General features: G+C 38.4%; 1 protein-coding gene and 3 long non-coding RNA genes across 4 annotated transcripts; 2 read left to right on the top strand and 2 right to left on the bottom strand.

Annotated features, from left to right (window-relative positions):
• Positions 1 to 2,754: 2,754 nt before the first annotated feature.
• Positions 2,755 to 3,857, bottom strand: LOC116619190. The gene is made up of 2 exons (XR_004296561.2): positions 3,510 to 3,857; positions 2,755 to 3,014 (listed from the first exon to the last, which is right to left on the bottom strand). It is a non-coding gene; the product is annotated as an uncharacterized LOC116619190 (long non-coding RNA).
• Positions 3,858 to 10,619: 6,762 nt separating this feature from the next.
• On the bottom strand, positions 10,620 to 11,466 carry LOC125563066. Its single transcript, XR_007308092.1, has 2 exons — positions 11,255 to 11,466; positions 10,620 to 10,675 (listed from the first exon to the last, which is right to left on the bottom strand). It is a non-coding gene; the product is annotated as an uncharacterized LOC125563066 (long non-coding RNA).
• A 1,953-nt stretch (positions 11,467 to 13,419) lies between these two features.
• On the top strand, positions 13,420 to 16,211 carry LOC116619187. The gene is made up of 2 exons (XM_032383700.2): positions 13,420 to 13,763; positions 14,811 to 16,211. Exon 2 carries the CDS (start codon positions 14,822 to 14,824, stop codon positions 15,773 to 15,775), a length of 954 nt encoding a protein of 317 aa, XP_032239591.2. The 5' UTR covers positions 13,420 to 13,763; positions 14,811 to 14,821; the 3' UTR covers positions 15,776 to 16,211.
• Positions 16,212 to 18,102: 1,891 nt separating this feature from the next.
• LOC125563087 lies at positions 18,103 to 19,663 on the top strand. Its single transcript, XR_007308118.1, has 2 exons — positions 18,103 to 18,301; positions 18,722 to 19,663. It is a non-coding gene; the product is annotated as an uncharacterized LOC125563087 (long non-coding RNA).
• The last annotated feature ends 773 nt before the right edge of the window (positions 19,664 to 20,436 follow it).

The following is a 20,436-nucleotide window of genomic DNA, read 5'->3' as shown; positions in this document are numbered from 1 at the left end:
GTAACGCAGGTTGGCCTTTCCAGATTGTGCTCGGCACTATTTTAGCGCAATTTAGGTTTGGGAGCACTATTTTGATCAGAGAGCACTTTTTGGATAAACAAGTCAACTTCTAGCTTTTTTAACCCAAGTTACTAGATTTTGTTGTCTTATATAGACATTTCTAGTTTCCTTAACCACAAATAATATTATCTCAACTAGGCTAAGACTGGTGATTTTGACATTTTAATGGGTAGCCTGTGCTTTGGAAACCACAAATATTGGGTAGCCTGTGGAGTTCATTACAATAATAGAATGCCTTATCTAGAAGGTCTGTTTGCCATGTTTTCCTGTTTTACATCTATTGTAATTATTTCTCGTTAGGTGATTGTTATAATTAAGGTCTGTTATCAGGTTTGACATTATTGACATTGGTGATGAACATTGTTTTTTAGTAGTATCCAAATAACAAAGGTAAACAAACAAAAGAGAACTAAGTCATTTTTATTATACAGTTAGTTGTTACACACTAAAGTAAGATTTACCCGTTCATGGACAAAAATATTAGATACTCTAATGCATGTATTTAATAAAAGCAATATTCTTTCTTTAATTCAAGTTTTAATTAAAACACAATTTATCTCTAAATTGTTTTAAAAATATACGGTAAATTTTTTTTCGCCAATGAGCACTATTTGAGCACAATTTTGATTTTGGAGCACTTTTAAGCACTTTTTCGGTGTTTTTGGGAGCACTTTTCTGGCTTTTTGGGAGCACTATCTGGAAACGCCTAAATACAGGTGCTTCGTAAACTTTATGACTTTATAACAGAAAAGAAAAAACAGTGACTGTGTCCATCTTTAGTCAATGGAGAAATGCTCTGAAAAGTAGACGTAGGCCACGCGCTGAGCCCCATAGGTATAGAGAAATGGTATATAACTATGCGACTCAGTTTTTTTGGACACCGCGTTTAGCCCATAAAAAAGGATAGGAAATTCGTGGGGTTAGTCCACAAACAAACGTCTCTCTTGATAATCACTCACGTGTTTCTTTTTGTTTGTTTCAATCAAAGAAAATATCTTTGCTTTTTAATATTTTTTTCCATAACGGAAGGACGATTTCACATCTGGAGATAATCAGTAGCAATTCTAGTTTATTTAAACACGAAGGCCCGGTATAAAAGGGCCTAAGCCCCGCCCCCATTTTTCAAATAGAGAGAAAGTCCAACATGGCGGCCATTTACCATTGCGAGCCCAGTCAATAAAGAATGCCCCTAAATCTAACGATTTGATATCCAACGAATAAATAATTTCACAAATGAAAGAAAAAATATGTTTGATTTGTACTTCAAGCCTTTCTTGGCAGCGAGAAATGCATATTTGTCTTTGGTATGTATACCTTCCCGACTCTCCTAGGAAAGGACTTGGTGAGCTTGGGCCCGCAATGACCACAGTCATTGCTTAGCAGTCTATCCTAAGGTATTATGCGTGCAATTGGGTACAAACAGAGCTAAATTTTGCCATTCTTAGCGTGTTTAGAAAACATGTTTTGTGGAGTGATTTTGCCTCATTTCTTCGCACTTTTCTTGCCCGGTAGCATGATTCGTATTTCAATCAGACATTCGGGGAAATATGAAGAGCATTGTACTCTGGAAAGAAGCCCCTAAAATGGGGAAAGAGGAAAGAAAGACAGGAAGAAAAAAAGACATTGCAGAAAATAATATGTGTTTTTGTAAGTTCTGTACTGAAAAATAGCACACAACAAAGCTGGACGTTAGAACTAAACATAAGCAGCAAAAGTCAAGATACATATATATATTTTATTATTCATAAGTCACTTTACAGCTGTAGTGTAAGAGGACACTTCAGTAAAACTTATTCTAGTGAAACCATTATTTCTACTTTCTTGTTGCTGCAACATGTGTAAAACAAAATCTGCTGTTGTACATCTGATCAAGAATTAACCAAAAATCAATAAAGTATTTTGACATTTACCTGAGCAGGAAGAAAATTTGGTGTGGTGGGCAGGTCAGGGGATGTTGAACCCACAGTTGACTTCTACCAACCCTCACCCTGTCTGTCATTTATAAGTATACTGCTTAACAGAGTACTAGGTACACCTTTTTTAATAGGGAGTATAGTGCAGTCAATTTGATTTCTAGGAGAACACTTGGTCATTAGACCATTGTGCCCTCGTGCTAATTTATCAGATGTAGGGTTAAAAGTAGGGCTTAGTACCATCCCAATAAAATGCAACACTTACTATTTGTCTGTACAAAACAAGGGAGTGGTATACAATATAAAGATAACATTTGTTTCAATATTTTTTTTAGTGCATAACTGGCTCACAGAAGCAGCAGATAACCCTTTGTACAATGTATCAGCATGTATACTTACACATATATGTACATCAAACCACTGAAGGGCTACTATAGAATTGCCTGATATCCATCTAAGTGAGTTGGAGCCATAATTAAGTCTGTCTTTCTACTTTTTGGATCAGAATGCAACTGTATAGTATTTTGTTTTTATCTTGCAATCTATGATGACTACAAATAATGTAGAAATAATAACAATTGAATTAGCTTTTGTTTCTATTTGTCCAAAACCGGTCTGGATCCTTAGTTTTATAAAGGGTTTACCCAAGCATATGTTTTATACTTTATAAGCTAATTAAACAAAATAGAGACATGTCTTTTACTGTTTTCATTCAATGGATATCCCCCCTGTATCTACACTTGCTTTTACTGTAAGAATGAGAAGTCTTGAACTGAATGGATAAAAGAGAAAGCATTTTGGTTTATTCAAAAGTATAATCTATAATGCAGTTTATAAAGTATGACTGGTTGCTTTATACACTTCACTAACACATCAATCTTATAGCAACAAAACATGTTTCCTTTACACAGGAATGTTTATCATTAAAAATCACATGGAAAATGTAATAAGTTACTGTATATGTCTATGTATCTGCTTTTTCTTGAGGAATATATCTTGTTGATTGTTCAGATGTCACCATGACTCGCTTCTTGGGTATAGCTAAGATGAAATCACATAATTGATTAGAAATTATATAATAGATTCAACATGCAAGTTTGGGTCCCAATTCATTCAGACAGAGATTTACTAAACTGTTTAGTTAACTTTACTAGAATACAAATAATGGACTGATCCCAACGATAAAAAAAAACACTATCATTTATTACATATTTATACTTAAATTCCAACTTATAGTAGCTTGTAAATAAAATTAAAACTTCACACACCACAAAACAATCTTGTCCGAGCTCGAGGCGATGTAAAAATAAAAACAAACAAGAGGAAAGCAAGATTTGATCTACAAACAACGTCTTTTCTATAGAAGGCCTGCATTACTTCTATCGGCAGTAATGTGGACAAAGTCAAGATGCATTTTCTAGAAAAACAGGTTTTCCCCGCCACTTCAAGTGCCTATAAGCTTATGATGACTAATTTAAATCCTGTTTTCTGAGTTTTAAAGCTATGAAAAGTAAATTTTAGGTATAAAAAACTCACCTTTTGTCGAGGTTTGAAATCGTTGTTTTCCGATCATGCGTTTGCTCCTTTTTTGCATAAATCACGTTGGTTTCGTAGCTTTACTTCCACTGAATTTCCTTTTTTACACATTCTATCGGACTAGAAGGTAGAGTTGGCATTTTTATACATCAGGAAGCGCTTTGAAACCTCTCCCCTCTGTGTTTTGTACTTGACTCGGGGCGCCATCTTGAATTTGATCCTAACTCCACGGCGGTTGATTGACAAATGAGCCGATGCTTCCAATGGAAGCACCCTTTTATACCGCGCCTTCGTGTTTAATATTTTAATGTTAAGCGAAACGATATATTTTGTTTTGTTTTTAAAACATCTTGGTAATGAGCTGAATTTGTTCATTTGTTGGGTATTGTGCTGTTTGAATTAACTTACTTAGATTTGTTTTCTCATTCACCTTCTATCTTGAGAAAATACTTAGCCTCCATAATAAGTTGAAGATAAAAACAGAAGTGATTGATTCTTTCAATGAAACCTTAGCCAGAATGTTATTGTCAACGAATTCTGGTTTGCTGACTCTAGAAAAAAGGTGCATTCTGGGTACTGTGGTCCTTTTTTCTGACAACTTTTAAGAGTGATGTTATCTTGTCTTCAAGTCCTGTTGTTATCGGATAGGATGATCCATCGGCATAAGACCCCCTAACTAATAGCAGGATTGAAAGAATCTCGTGCGGGGGGGGAGGGGGGTCAAAAGTTGGCGGGATGGGTGGGTTGTGGTATCAGGGGGAGGGGTGGGTGGTGGCTTCAGGGGGGAGGGGTGGTTGATGGTTCCAATTCCTATATATAAGAACGGGGGGATTTTAAACTGTTCATATATGCCGGTTGCATATATACCGCTTGAAACCCGTTGGTTTAAAAAACGTTCATATCTAAAGAAACATCCGCTCAGAAAAGTGGGGGGCGCTGCGCCACCGCTTTCAAGAGTGGGGGGGCTGGCGCCCCCCTGCCCCTTCCCTTCCGCCGCCCCTGACTTGAAGGGATATGTAGTAAGACGTTTATTGTGTCTAAGGTGCTACCATACAATCGTAGTCCGATCGCTCTAGGAGGCCGCCATCTTACCTCGCCCCAGTCCCCCTAGTCCCTCTGCTACTACAGGTAGCCCAATACTACATCTCCCCTTTTAACAGTAACCTAACATACAAACGTGTACTTATGGTCTACTTCTAAATTGACCTATACAAGTAAATATTCTAACATTGTTCTAACAGTAACTAACAGCAGTCATTGTCAGTCAGTATTCTTCAATGTATCTGCAAGGTCTGCGGCGCACTCTCTCTGATCGCCCCAGGGTTGGCTGCTCTGGCGTAGGACACGGCTGTGGTACTCGATTCCCATCTCCTTGTGTGGGTCCAGACATTTCATTGAAGGTCTCTTTGTCGGAGACTGATGGTTGTTGTACCGGGAGAGCCTTAGGAAGCCTGAGTTAGCGTCAAGTTTGGAGTAGATCGATCCTTTGGCTATGTTTCCGAGAGTCTCTTTCACTTTAGGCATTTGGTATACTTCTCTTCTGACTTCTTTGTTGAGCTTTGTGAGGTCGACGCATATTCGCACGGTTCCATTTGGCTTTGGTACCACTACTATCGGTGCGCACCAGTCCGTGGGCTCGTCTACTGGTTCTATCACGCCGAGCTCCACCATGCGGTTAATCTCTTGCTCCACTTTCTTTTGCAGTGGGAGCGGTACTTGTCGAGGTGTTGTCAAACAAAATGGCTTTGCTCCTTCCTTAAGACGGATCGTGTACTCTCCGCTTAGTTTACCTAGACCATTGAAGATGTGTGGGTTCTTGCGAACTATGGTTTCCTTGTTGATGAACGGTTCTTCATTTTGCTGGTTGGCGCTGCAATCGATAGCCCTGACACTGTAGGTATTGGGGATTTCGTGTATTAACCCTAGCTTGCGGATAGCTGGGATCCCTAGAAGCAGTTTTGTTGCACCTCTCACTACGTAGACACATTCAGTGATGCATGCTTCCCCGAGCTGTAGGTTCATGATTGTTTGTCCAACAGTTTCTAGTGGTGTATCCCCTGCGCCTATCAGCTTTCTGTCTGACGGCGAGAGTTTCCCATACACCTCTCTGTACACGGTTTCCGGCATCACAGAGACCTGGGCTCCGGTATCAATACACCACGTTAGCTCGCGTTTCCCTACTCTCAGCTTCACATGCCATCCAGGATCGTGAATATTATCGGTAGATATCTCAGGCATTAATGCTTCGGCCTCACTGACTTGATTTTCGGAAGACGTGATGTCGACGTTTTTATCTTGATTCGGTAATGTATTATCTGTTTGAGGGACTGCCAAAACTCGTCCCACGAATGTCGGGTTATGCTCTAAAACCTCACCCTCATGTGCATCTTCTACCTGGCTTACTCTTGTATTCGGTTTGCTTCTACATACAGCAACGAAGTGCCCAACTTTGGTGCATTTATCACAACGCACGGGAGCTGCTGGACAGTTGATTTTGCCTCGAGGATGGTCTCTGCCACAGTATCCGCATCTATCAGGTGGCTGTCTCCGTTGACTTTTTGTCTCGGACCGCTGTGCATACTGGGGTGCTGTTTTTCCAGGTGCTCTCAATCCTACTCTCTCGATTGTTGCCGTCTTTGATTCTCGTAGTTCCCGACTAGATGCTTCTTTCATCGGGAGGATTTTTATTGTTTTATCGAGTGAAAGCCCTGCCACTTCATCGTACAACTTCAATCTAGACCTATCATCTACACAGGAAAAGGTAAGCTTATCCCTTATAGCTTGCTCGAGGAATTCGTGTGGGAATTTACATTCTGCAGCCCTTTCTCTTACAGTGACTACCCAGGAGTCAAAACTCTGATTTGGTTCTCGTTGGAGCTGGAGCCAGAACTTCTCGCGGAGCATTAACTGTGGGTCTCGTTTAGTAAAATATTGGTCAAACTTGTAATCACCGTCTTGTAATTATCCGGGTTTTCGCCCGGTATAGGGTCTCCACCATCTGGGTTTGGTTGATCAGGGCGAAATACAAAGTTACTATATATTTCTAGGCATTTGTCTCCAATATGATTGAGCAGTAAACCCACTTTGACTTCGTCAGGCTTCGTGGAGGTGGCAGTGGCCTTCAAATAAATTTCGAATTTTTGCTTCCACTTTTTCCAAGCAAACGCTGGATTTCCGCTCGAAATTTCCAATACTTCGGGTGGCATCATGAATGGCGTGCTGCTTACCATCTTCTGACACCATGTAGTAAGACGTTTATTGTGTTTAAGATACTCTAAGGTGCTACCATACAATCGTAGTCCAATCGCTCTAGGAGTCCGCCATCTTACCTCGCCCCAGTCCCCCTAGTCCCTCTGCTACTACAGGTAGCCCAATACTACTCTCAGCCAGAAAGGCATCGACCTCAAAGGCATCATTACCAAAAAAAGACATTCAAACATCAGAGAGTAGCTCGGACACTGATTAGAAGACTTGGAACATTTAATTAAGCAGCACACTACACAATCACTTATGCAGCCAATCTTAGTATCTGACACTGAGGGGCGGGCCATTTGGCTTTTGGGGGTTGGGGTGGGGGGGGTGGGTGAATTCAAGTCAGCAGGACTTTCTTTTCTCTCATGATCAAAAGGCATACTTTATATTTTTTAGCATGTAAAATCATGTTTAATGGTGCAGGGGCTTTTTCAATCAAATGTTTGCTTTTCAAATTCCCCCCCCCCCCCCTCCCTAAAAAGTCAAATGGTATGTCCCTAAGGATGCCCGTGAAGGAATATAAACAGTGCCGTACATTACTATTTTTGGTTATATCGATTTACCTACTTATTATGCAAATATTCAAAATGGCCGAGCGGAGTTTGAAACTTGAATTTGTTTTGTTAGCGAGACGTCGTATCGCAAAAAGCGACCAAAACAGCAAAATATCCTGCTCTATACCAAGTTTGATATTTGATTGATGAGTTCCTGTGTTCGAAAGTAAAATATCGTTTGGGAAACCTTTTCAAATTGAGCGCTTTTATTGGAGACTGCCGTAAAATCGAACTCTTTTCGTAATGTTTACGTTTAGAAAAAGAGAAGTGTGATGGAAAAATATGAGTGTGATGGACCAAATTCTACGGCTTAGAACCTTGACAGGACTAAACTAGGATAAATGAGGATCATGGCATACTAAAACAATTTTCACCACAAGCCGAAACGAGTGCCCACAGGGTATGGTGAAAGTTGAGGAGAGCGGAGGTTGAATTGTGAGGATGAAAGTGCGAGTCAAGGCCCAACGTCTATACTTCAACAGGGACAAATCACCGTAGAATAGGTATGAAAATTCGTGTCAACATTTAGCCGAAAAGCATTTTACCCTACCCTTGTCTCTCGGGGATTCGCTTCTTATCATTCTTTAGCAAAATGTCTTGCTGTGCGACCACCACAACAACATGGGGGGGGGGGGGGGGGGGGCACTGTACAGGACCCGAAATGATCCCAGGACCCGAAACGATCCCAGGACCCGAAATGATCCCCAAAAGTACCCCAAATGATCCTGGGACCCGAAACGATACCAAGGAGTCCCCGAAATCAACCCCAAGGAATTGAGGTAATGGACAAAGGGAAAGCAGAAGAAATACTTGCAATTCTTGAAGCATAATTAAGGGTTAACAGCGACTCAATTTCTAAACAACGTGACTTAAAAATATTAAACTCCAATACAATACTTCTATTTATTACATTGCCCGGCGTTAAACACAAACAGAGTCCAAAACAAATACACAACTTTCAATTGCTACTGAAAGGAATACAGCATAAACATAGCACAGCTTTGCTCAGATCAACCAAACTCTCGACCTTCCATCACACTCTAAACATTTTGCGGTTCCGACACATGACTCTCATTTCCGGTAAACATCACCCCTAAAAATTAATATTCATTTGACAACCAAACATGTATTTCACCACGAAATTCTTGTTTACACGAGCGAATATTTACCGAAACATTATATTTAGGCAGCCGGTTTGGCCGAGAAGATGGAATGACAAAAGCACACTGAGTAATACACTCGAACAACCCTTCTACTACCGATGCAAAACATTAAAAGGATGTGGCATTTGTTGAGCAATATTATGTGAGTTTTGAATTTCCTCATGTAGTTGTGCGTACACCCCGGCATGATCTCATGATAGGATAGGTCTTTCATTCGCCGAATACAAACATGCAAAAAAATAACCTTAACACATTTCACTTCCTATGAAAAGCAGCATGTCCTATCCTTTCTTTTTGGCTTGTTATGTAAAGATGATTTATCCACACCGTGTTCTTCAAATTACTATCACAGGAATTGTTAGTTGACCCCAATTTCTGACTCTACCACTGTATTTCCCCCGCAGTCGTATATTAATATCTTAATACTATAGTTTTAGTTAATGTAAATTTCATTTTAATAACACAAATAAAGCTTAATGTTTCACATGTTTTTAAAACTGAAAGCCAATCCTTACACATTCCTTTTGTTGTCCATTACTGCAATTCCTTGGGGTTCATTTCGGGGACTCTTGGGGATCGTTTCGGGTCCCGGGATCAGTTGGGGAACTTTTGCAGATCGTTTCGGGTCCTGTACAGCACTCTAGCTGTAAACATGACTGTTGGTTCCGACAGATACGAACATTTTATGCTCCCCAAAAGAATGGAACCGCGCCACCCCTAAGAATATACCTGCATCTGAACTCTATACCCAAAACTTCACCAAGAATAGATAGCCCCCCCCCCCCCTTTCCCCCAAAAAAGTAACCCAAATCTGAGTTCTATTCGTATACAAAAGCTTGAAACTTGCCAGTCCCGTAAAAAAGTTTTAGAAGGAAAATTTGCTTATCAAATTTAATTTATTTTTATTCCCTTTTATAAAAAAAACTCCTCACCTCCAAGGCCCTAGTCATCAAACCCGGTACAATTTTACTTCTTTTTCTTCGCACCTTGTGTGAGCACACCACGTGACATGCCCTCAGTCATCACAACCTCACTCCCCTTACCATGCATTTCTCAACCTTTAATTTTACACTCTATGCCTTTTCCTATTTGTCTGCACACACTCTAAAAAAGCCCTCATTGAGTAAGCACATTACATAGCCACTCAAACCAGTGCCCCCTCTAAAACCTAATGCTAGAAGGGTATAATATGTTAAAATAAGCATTTGCGATAAGAACTTTTTGATGAATTAGCCCCCCCCTGCTCATCCTCAAAAATACCCAAACCTGAGTTCTATAAATAAAATATACCAAGCACAGAAACTTACCTCCCAAATGAGTAACCAAACCTAAATTCTATAGCCCAAGCATACAAAATCTTGCTATAAGGGAGCTTCAACTCTCAGATTTGCTTATTAAATAAAATCACTTTTATTCCATTTTTATATAAAAAAAAACTCTGTGCAATAGGCACTAAGGAAAAAAGGCCTGAAGTATAACCAAATATAAATATTTATTTTCCATATAGTATGATATCTATGACTGCACAATCATACTCCTAGAATCTCCAAGGCCTAGTAATCAAACCTGGTGCAAGAGGGGTAAAAAGAAGGGCATAATGTGCTAAAATAAGCATTTGCAATAAGGACTTTTTGTCAAACTAGCCCCTCCCCCAAAAAAATACCCAAACCTGAGTTCTATACATAAAATATACCAAGTATAGAAACTTACCTCCCAAACAATTACTCAAACCTATATACCCCAAACATATAAATTCTTAATATCACTATAGTTTTAAAAGGGAGCTTCAACACTCAGACTTGCCAATCAAATTAATTTAATTCCCTTTTTATAAAAAAAAAGACTCTTTGCGCATATAATAGAGACTGGCGAGAAAAAAAATAAGCCTGAAGTATCACCAAATATGAATACATATTTTCCATATGATAACTGCTCTAGTGAAGCTTGGAGCCTCTGGTACCCAGGGTATGACTACACTCCCATTCTATTATCTCCAAGGCCTAGTAATCAAACATGGTACAAGTTTACTTCATCTTCACAACCTGTGTCAGCACCCCCAATTAGACATACCTTTAGTCACCACCCCTTTGCCCTTACCATGCCTTTTCCTCACCCTAGTTTACACTTTATGCCTTTTTCCATTTGTCTGCACACACAATGAAATACACCCTCAATGGCTCTAACTTGGTGTTAGAACCTGTGTATTAAGCACGATATGTGTCACAAAACTTCCTTTTTTTTGATAAAATGAATCATGATGAAAACAGAGCTGGATATAATGAAGTCCTTTGGGGATGGTCATGACACCGAGGTACACATACACCCCTCATTGAATAAGCACATTACATAGCCGTCATAATGTGAGCATTTGTGGTAAGGACCTTTTTTACAACGAGTAATAGCAAACTAATGCAGCAATGAATAATGACTGCCATCCCTGCGATTTACTGATCATATCAAATCTATTTATTCCAGGATCAAATATAAACATTTAAACAGTACTTTCATGTAGTGTCTTTAAATTGCATACAATAAACAGTAACTCGCGGCCAATCTGTTTACGATTTAGCTTCATTTTTTTTAATGAGACACGCTGCCATTCTATATAAGATTCATTTTAGTTTCAATATCTCAGCTAAAATTTTTCTTAGAGTGTCTTCATTCCGAGTGCGAAAGCAAGATAAATCCAGGGAAATTTTGTGCATTTGTATGACTTGATGAAACGTACAACTAGATAATTGGTTATCAATGTTATAGCCTGCTAGCAGTGGCTTACCCTTCCGCGTTCATTACAGTACGATTCGGTGAAGTCGTAAAAATAACCCTGCAAATGAGGTCTGTTGCCGATGAGAAACAACACAAATACTGTATATATGACGCACTGAGTCGGTGAAATCCCTGCTTAAACAGATAAGAAGAAATCACTGCTAGCAAAAGCGGCGTTCAACATGATTTTCCCGAATCAAAGGAACCGCCATTTTGTTTTCCCACTCTGAGTTGAGGCGTGTCCGCGTGAGACTGGGCATAGTAGTACTCATCTCTGATTGGTTAATCAGATTGTTTATCAAATATAACCAAAAATGGTAATGTTCCGCACTGATAAATTTGTATATATTTTGTTTTGTTAAGAATATTGTTCTGTGGAAAAGGGATAATATCAAATGATAAAACAAAATATGTATATCGTTTTGGGGATTTACATGCTCCACCACTGTTTAGAAGTTTATTTCTATTTGTTCCTCTTATTCTGATATTAAACTGTATCGGTAAATCTCACTGTTTTATACTGGAAGTATCTATGTTATGGTTTATAAAGACAGTTATAAAGAAGTATTTAATACATTTGTCATTAGGCTTAATATTTAATCTGTATTTGTGCTACAAACTAGATCATATCAGTAAAATATTTAAGCTGAAAAGTATGGCTCCTAAGAAATTCAGAGCCCCCCCCCCTTTAGACGACCGTTTTTTTTTTTATTTCAGAGCCCCTCCCCCTGTTGTTGGCTAAAAATTTTCGGAGCTCCCCCCCCCCCCCCCCCTCGGTGTATTTAATGAACACTCCACTAGTCTTACTGCCATTTGCTATTTGCACTGAGAAAGTTTATTGAAATAAGTGTATGGCTCAAATTAAATACATGCTGGGTTCGCTTTTAGGCGGTGCCTAAATCTATGTTATGCCTTATATGGGTATTCTGTACATATTTAAAAGTAAATCCTGTCCACGTGTCTAGAAAAAAACATGATTGGAAACGACACTTCTCGTAAATAAATGTAATTATAAGACTACTTCCCAAGTCAACATCCACTGGGGAGTGCTAGAAACAAACTTTCCCAATGGCGGAAGGAACAGATTTTGTTACGCCAAATTCTGATAATAAACAACGATCTCTAATTTGTCTTTGTGCCTTGTCTGCAATGCGCTCTCCGTGTTTGATTAGTTTTATTATCAGAATTTAGCATTAAAAAAGTATGTTCCTACAGCCCTTGCTTTCCCGAGTCCATCATTAGCAGACTTAGTTGCAATGGTGGGAAACGGCTGAAATGTATCAGACAAAACCGATTTTCAAGTGCTTCTAATGAATGTAAGTGTACCTCCGACCAGCCTCATTTACATAATTGTGTCAAGTGCATCACGACAAGGAAGACTTGCCAATAATTTCGATGATTTTTTTTTTATAAATAAAGACGAATAGACAAAATAGTTAAATGAGTCGGATTTTGCAATTATTTTGCTTTTAAATATATCTTCCCTATTGTAACAACAACAACAAAGATGAATAAAAATAAATACTTTGATTATCTGTAGTTTAACATTTATTCTAAGACTAGTTTCGACTAGTTTTCCCTCCAAAATAGATACGGTTACCCTGTGGTTGACATGAACTCAAATAAGTTGATTTTACTTGAAAATTGCATAAACATGAGGACAGATACATAAAAATAAATATGATTGTCTATGGTTTTTAAGTCCGAGTGGCTATATGCCGCTGAATTGTTTCCCCTTGCTTGTATACACTATAAAATCGTTATCAAAGTGCCACTGAATTTTATCTGGAAAATGGACTAAATACCCGACAGTTTTAAATTTATTTAAAAATAAACCAGCAAATTGTAAACCCAATGAGTTCAGGGTATTCTACATTTGTTTAGAAATGGCAAGCGATTCTGAATTAAGGTTTGTTTTCGGAATTGAAAGTTTTTCCTTGTATACACAATAAAATCTTAATTTTAGTGACAATTGAATTTTATCTGCTACAATAATAACACAGTCGGGAAAGGTGTTTATTGTGCATACACAAGCAAGAAAAAAAAAACATTCAATTCCGACAAAAAAGCTCAATTCAGATTCGCTTGCTTTTCTAAACAAATATAGAATACTTTGATCTCACAAGGTTGACAATTTACCGTGATATTTTTCCAAGTGCCAGTAAAACTGCGATTCTATACTGTACATAACATAGACGACGGAAAACATTCAATACCGACAACAAAGCTCAATTCAGGTTTGCTTGCCCTTTCTTATCAAAGGTCGACAATTTCCGGGGTATTTGAAGAAATTTAAACTATCGGGCATTCAGTCCATTGAGGACCTTTCCCGACTGTCTGAATCGGTACCCTGTGGTTTACGATCAAAAGGAAGCTTTAATTTTCACGTATTATGTAAAATGATTGATGAGATAAAAGAACACGTGAAAAATTGCTTATATAAGAAGCCCACGAAGCAGGTTTTGTTAGGGATCAAGAGAAGAGGTCAAGGTAGCCATTCAAGGAAGCAAGTGCCATAGGTAAGGTTAAACATTTTTTATCTCCAACTTTGTAGACATTATGAGATGAAATCAAAGTAATTGTAGAAGTAAAGGACATGACAGAAAAACCTGGAAAATTCGCAATTTAGATAGAGAAAGAAGACACAATTTCTTACAATGGCCATCGGATCCTTGTATCCCGGACTGTTTTTGAAAAACCCAAATAACGTGAGGTTGAAATGCACATACCCAGATTTTTGCTTTTAAAGATATTTTTTCCTTTATCATCCTTGCGCTATGTATGAGCTCAGGGACGAAAAGCTCAAATTTCAATGACACTTTACAAAAAGTCGCATTTGATATTTTGTTTGCTATTACTCACTAAGTACTTAGAGAAATTTTCCGCCTTATTAGATCTGAAATGAGCTTATTTGAAGCGTAAAGTCATGTTTTTCCGTCATGTCGAAGTAAAGGGATAGATTATGGATTTTAAACATACCCCTGATAAGGTCAACAAAATCAAAATGTTGATAAACCAGCACATGGTTGAAGTGATAAGTATAATTTTAACCTTGTGTTAACTTATCCCTGTTGCAATAACCCAAAAGACTACTCTAAAAATGAAGCAAAATAATTAGATAAAACAAATAATATAAAAAGGAAAAGTACAAAAATAAACGCGTACAAGAACCTATACTTCTTCAAGCAATCTCCTGTTACGCCGCAAAATATAATAACGCAAAATGTAATCTAAACGCGAATTGTAATAACTTTAAACGCAAAATTTAACAAATCTTCAACTCGAAATGTGATAACTTTTCAACGCAAAATGTAATAAATTATTTAAAGGGAAATGTAATAACTTTATTTATTAGTTGAAAGTTATACTAATTGGAAAAAAGATGAAATGTTAACACGTAGAGACAAACAAAAGGAATCGGTTAGTAAGAGAAAGGCAGTGCGACTTGAAAGTGCATCGTTCTTCTAAATATATTGCTACGAAACAGAAAATTAATAAAAAAATCAACCATAGTATTTCTGTTCGAATCCAATCTAAATACATCTACTCTCTTTTTATTGTTTCAGAAACATCCAATATGAACTCAAAAGTTTGGGCCTGCGGACTCGCCATAGCAACGTTTTATGCATGCGCTCTGCAGACGAGCGGTCACTCCATAAGAGGAAAGGAATCTACGCACATGCTTAATAATATAGGCCATGTTATATGTCCCTCTGGAGATTCTCGTTGTCGCAAAGACCAAGCAGAGATCAAACACCCTGAAGATCTACAAGGAGCATCTAAAGAACAGCAAAAACATCCCAAAGAAAAACTCTCAAACAGCGAAAAACAATTACCAAGATTAGTGAAGATTTTCCATAGATATCTGTTACGTAACAAGGCTAGGAAAACAAACAGGAAGCTATCGAAAGCGCTGAATTCGCTTACTAACAAACAGGACACTAGGTTTTTACATGATGTAGAGATCCCTGTGGTAGGCCTAAAACACAGGAATCAAAAGCGACGCTCTATTTGTTCCCGTGGAAGATGGGGATGCCGCAGAACTGCATACGAGAAGACTTTATTCCCAGCGATGAGATTCAAGCGTGGTATTAGGAGATTAAGAAAAGGACATAGAATAGTGAAGGAAAAAGAAAGAAGTTTAGGTTTCTATTTGTCAAGGAAGACAATAAGAGATTTTATGAGAGATATTCGGCAGTGGAAAGTTGGGACCGGAAAGTCGAGGATTCGACGGCAGAATAACAGATGCCCGGCAGGGATCTGGGGCTGCAAGTCTACCAAGCCTCAACAAGAGAACGAAGCATTATCAGGATTAGGCGGTTTTATTAAGTACATCATGGAGCACTTAGCAGCTAAACAGGCGCAAACACAGGGGGGTTCGCCGACACCAAGCGCACACTCCATTGGCCGCCAAAAAGTGGGTCATTCCTTATTAAGGGATCGGCAAACCCTTTCCTTGTTCCATACCACACCTATGACTGCGCACCCTCCCTCAGCCAAACCTGGATACTCGTCATCTAAGGATTCATAATAATTTGAAAACTCAGCATTTCTTCGTGATTTTAGATTGACAATATTCGGATCAATTTAACATCTACCTCTTTTTTTACCAGGAAATCCTGTTTTCGGGTTTCAATAATTTTTTATATGAAAACAAAATAGGTAAAAATTTAAGCAGTCCTCTGTGAATCACAAGGCATAACAAAAGCACGAAAGAAAAAAAACGAAATCAGGCAAAAAGGCTTGAGGTATCTGAAGAGACGGTATAAGATAAGCTTGGTACTGTATTTCAATAAATCAAGCACGCAGCAATAGATTAATTAGCACTTTTGTACTTCTAGCGGAAATTACAGCGCCTGTCAGAGATACAAGTATATTATTTAGTACAATAAACACACAAATAAAAATTTCAAACTTTCTTATCATTCACTTTATCTCTCAAATTAAATAGAACACTGGAAACTATATATAAAGAAGTTTGTTTTGTCTTTAGTTTCCCCACCCCCTCAAAAATTCTGGGTATTTCTGCTTTAAGATTTCTGGTTTGTCTTTCACCATGGAGACAAGAAGGCCAATTAATTCCATGGAAGTGTTGGTATTACTTGGTGTTACGGAGAGCTTTGTTTTTTTTGTGCTCAAGGCTTTTGTACTCTATTTTATTGTTTCGTTCTAAGGTCTTTGTTTTTGGCTAGTGTTATTGCCCAACAATGGAATCCCCTTTACCTTGATGACAATGAATTTAGGATTCACCAATTTTTCTCAAATGGCTAGAGGTTGTGGTCTATTGAGCCTGCTCTGATTTTATGTGGTTTTGCTTTCAATTGTTCACCTTGTCACTTTGATAACGGAGAGGGGCGTAAAGGCGATGCGGTTTTGCCTTACTATGATCTGGAGCGGTTTTCCATATTTTATTCCGCGGTATTGCGGTTTTTCATGACTGCGCGGTTTATGGTTATTGACTAATTTTTACGGTTTTGTGGTTTTTGGCGTTTTTCTGTGCGGTTTTCTTTCTTATCATGTCTTTCCCTCCCTTGTTTCGATTGCTCAATGTAGTTCTTATGCTTGTGGTGTGTGCCAGTAATTGTATTGATTGACTTTGGGGTGCTAGGCTCTTCTTTGTATTACCTTATATGGGTGTATATGTTGTTATATATTTAGAAGTTCTCGAGCTTACCCGTTCATGCATCTATCTCAAGAAAACATGATTGGAAATTAAAAAAGACGTGTAACAGGAAGCGTTGACAGGTTGTTTAGGTTTCAGTTAATTGTCGTTTAATATTTCAAGTTTTTATCTTGAAGAACGGAAGTCCTGGTTTATTTAGATTATTTCGATTTTGTTGATGATTCTGGTTTCCTTAGTCTATTTTGTAGCTCGCCCGGACCTACGCTTCGATGACCCTTTGTACGCCTGAATTCACGGTGTGTCCAGTTTTATACGTGCCGGAAACATTGTTTTTTTTTTCTTTCCTTTTCGGACATTTTGTTTGAGCAGTTGACCAATTGAATTCTTTTAGAAATGATATGCAACTTCCCCTATTTGACTTTTAACGTCTATTATCTCTATCATCCATTATCAGATAATCCATTATCTCATATAGAGAAAATTGTTGAAGACACGCGCAAGGAATTTTTTTAACTTCCTTGATTATTTTGTTCTTTTGAATATACACTTGATCGAGAGAACAACTCGGTGATTTCCCACGCCCTCGTTCTTTTATATATTTGTTTTTTTGTTCTAAACATATCCAATTCCTCTTGTTCCCTCTTGGATTGATTTGCATTCATTTTCTTTCAAGTGGGACTACCTCAAGGATTGCTGCCTGCTCCTAGGCATCAATTTATTCATTTTCCTCGAGGGCCACGTGCGTAAATTATCGTTTAACTTGGACATTTTTAATAAACTGTTTACTGGCAAAATATGTTAACTGGCAAAAATATTATCCATGTACATGAATATCCTGATTATAATGTCAATTTTTGCTTGCCATAGCAGAGAAGCCAGGGAACGGCACTCCTTAGTCTCTCGTGGGAGCGAGTTCCAGCGTTTTGCGCCGCTGTACGGAAATTTTCTCTCTCCATATTTATGTCTTATTCTTTGCAGCACGAGATCCCCTTTGCTTGGCGAGTGTTATCCCAAATAAAAGAAAAAGTCTATCTATCATACAAAAAACAAACCTGCCTGAGTCTATTATTAGCAAACATAGTCCCAACGGAGAATATTCTTCGAATGCATCGCCTTATATGGGCATATATGTGCATATTCAAAAGAAGACGAATTTTTCCGTTCACGTCTCCAGAAAACATGGCAGCACATGCTAATTCCGGCCAACAAGTGCAAAAGGAATGTAAAAACGATTACAATCGATTAACTATCAAAAGGAAGCTTTTATTTTCACGTAATTTATCTCCGTAAAATGATGATTGATCTGATAAAAGAACATGTGAAATTTGCCCATACACGGCTTATATAAGAAGCACATGAAGGAAGCTTTGTTATCGATAAGAGAACAACGTGAGAGCAACACAAGAAAGCAAGCAAAGACAACAAGTACTTTAGGTAAGGTTAGCCTTTTTTGATTAATCTCCAACTGACACTTTGAGATAAAATGAATTCTGGAAGTAGAGGGGAATATTATGGATTTTAAACATAAACCTGATAAGGCTGACAAAATCAGTAATGGTGAAAAATAAGCAAATAGTTGAAATGATATGTTTTATCTTAAACTTGTGTTGATTTATTGTCTTTGTCTATTTACCGAGATGTTAGAGAACGCAAAGGGATAAGAAAATGTCGGAAAATCGCTAGAATCTTAATTACAAAACCGTGCATTTACCATCTCCTTTTCGCCGTACTGTATCTAAATATATTGTTTAGAAACAGAAAATTCAAAATGCCTAATAATCACTAGGCATAGTATGTATGACATCCCTGTTTGACTTCAATCTAAATACATCCACTCTCTTTTTATTGTTTCAGAAACATCCAATATGGACTCAAAAGTTTGGGCCTGCGGACTCGCCATAGCAACGTTTTATGCATGCGCTCTGCAGACGAGCGGTCACTCTACAAAGGAAAGGAATCTACGCACATGCTCAATAATATAAGCTATGCTATATGTCACTATGGAGATTCTCGTTGTCGCAAAGATGAAGCAGAAATCAAACACCCCGAAGATCTACAAGGAGCATCTAAAGAACAGCAAAAACATCCCAAAGAAAAACTCTTAAACAACGAAAAACAATTACGAAGATTAGTGAAGATCTTCCATAGATATATGTTATGTAACAAGTCTAGGAAAACAAACAGGAAGCTATCAAAAGCGCTGAATTCGCTTACTAACAAACAGGACACTAGGTTTTTACATGATGTAGAGATCCCTGTGGTAGGCCTAAAACACAAGAATCAAAAGCGACGCTCTATTTGTTCCCGGGGAAGATGGGGATGCCGCAGAACTGCATACGAGGAGACTTTATTCCCAGCGATGAGATTCAAGCGTGGTATTTGGAGATTAAGAAAAGGACATAAAATAGTTAAGGAAAAGGAAGGAAGTTCAGATTACAAATTTACAAGGAAGACGATAAGAGATTTCATGAGAGATAATCGGGAGTGGAAAGTTGAGACGGGAAAGTTATGGATACGACGACAGAATAACAGATGCCCGGCTACCAAGCCTCAACAAGAGAACGAAGCATTATCAGGATTAGGCGGTTTTATTAAGTACATCATGGAGCACTTAGCAGCTAAACAGGCGCAAACACAGGGGGGTTCGCCGACACCAAGCGCACACTCCATTGGCCGCCAAAAAGTGGGTCATTCCTTATTAAGGGATCGGCAAACCATTTCCTTGTTCCATACGACACCTATGACTGCGCACCCTCCCTCAGCCAAACCGAGTACGCGCCAACTGACGATTCAAAATGAATGAAAAACCCAGCATCTTTACATGTTTTACATGGATAATGGTCAAATCAATTCAACCTATTCTTCTTTTTGCTAGTTTTTTTTATTTCGATAATTTTTTGAACAAGGGACTTTTTGACTTTTACTTTCTTCGTTATCATACAAAAATTTATCGAAATATGAAAACGAAGAAAGTAAAAGTCAGAGAGTCCCTTGTGAATCACAAAGCGAAACGAAAGACGGGAAAAAGTAGAAGGCTGGCAAAATAGCCTTAATTACAGCGCATGTCAGAGATAGAATGTTATATTTTTTATATTTAACAATTAGACTACGAGTTCGTGTTTTCTATGAGTCAATAGGGTGATTTAGATTCACGAACGCCGCCCTCGCGCACGTTCGATTGCGCGCGCGCGATTTTCTTGCCGGCGTCGCGTCTAGTCCAGACGACCTGGGACTCTCTTTGCGCTCGACATTCTGGCACGCGTGAAAGAGGATCCAGTATTTATTGCATGCGCATGCGCGAAAATACCCCGCATATATGCGGTGTGGCCTGGTTGCTTAGTTCAAGATGGCTGCGAAAGGGACGAGCGAGGGTTTATTTCAGAAATAATAAGCTGATTTTGGTCGTGGGTAAATACTTGATTGTCAATCTTTTTTGAGAACAGGACAGATGATAATAAGAGTCTGGAAAATATATAAATCAAAGAGCTTTTCTGTTTTTGTTATTTTCACGCGCGCGCTTTAGGCAATAGCGTCATTTCAAACGAGCGCGCGCTTTTTTGGAATTTGAT

Source organism: Nematostella vectensis, chromosome 5, assembly GCF_932526225.1.
Source record: "Nematostella vectensis chromosome 5, jaNemVect1.1, whole genome shotgun sequence".
NCBI classification, from domain to species: domain Eukaryota; kingdom Metazoa; phylum Cnidaria; class Anthozoa; order Actiniaria; family Edwardsiidae; genus Nematostella; species Nematostella vectensis.
Note: the sequence above shows the minus strand (reverse complement) of the source record. Positions and strands in the feature narration are given on the sequence as shown.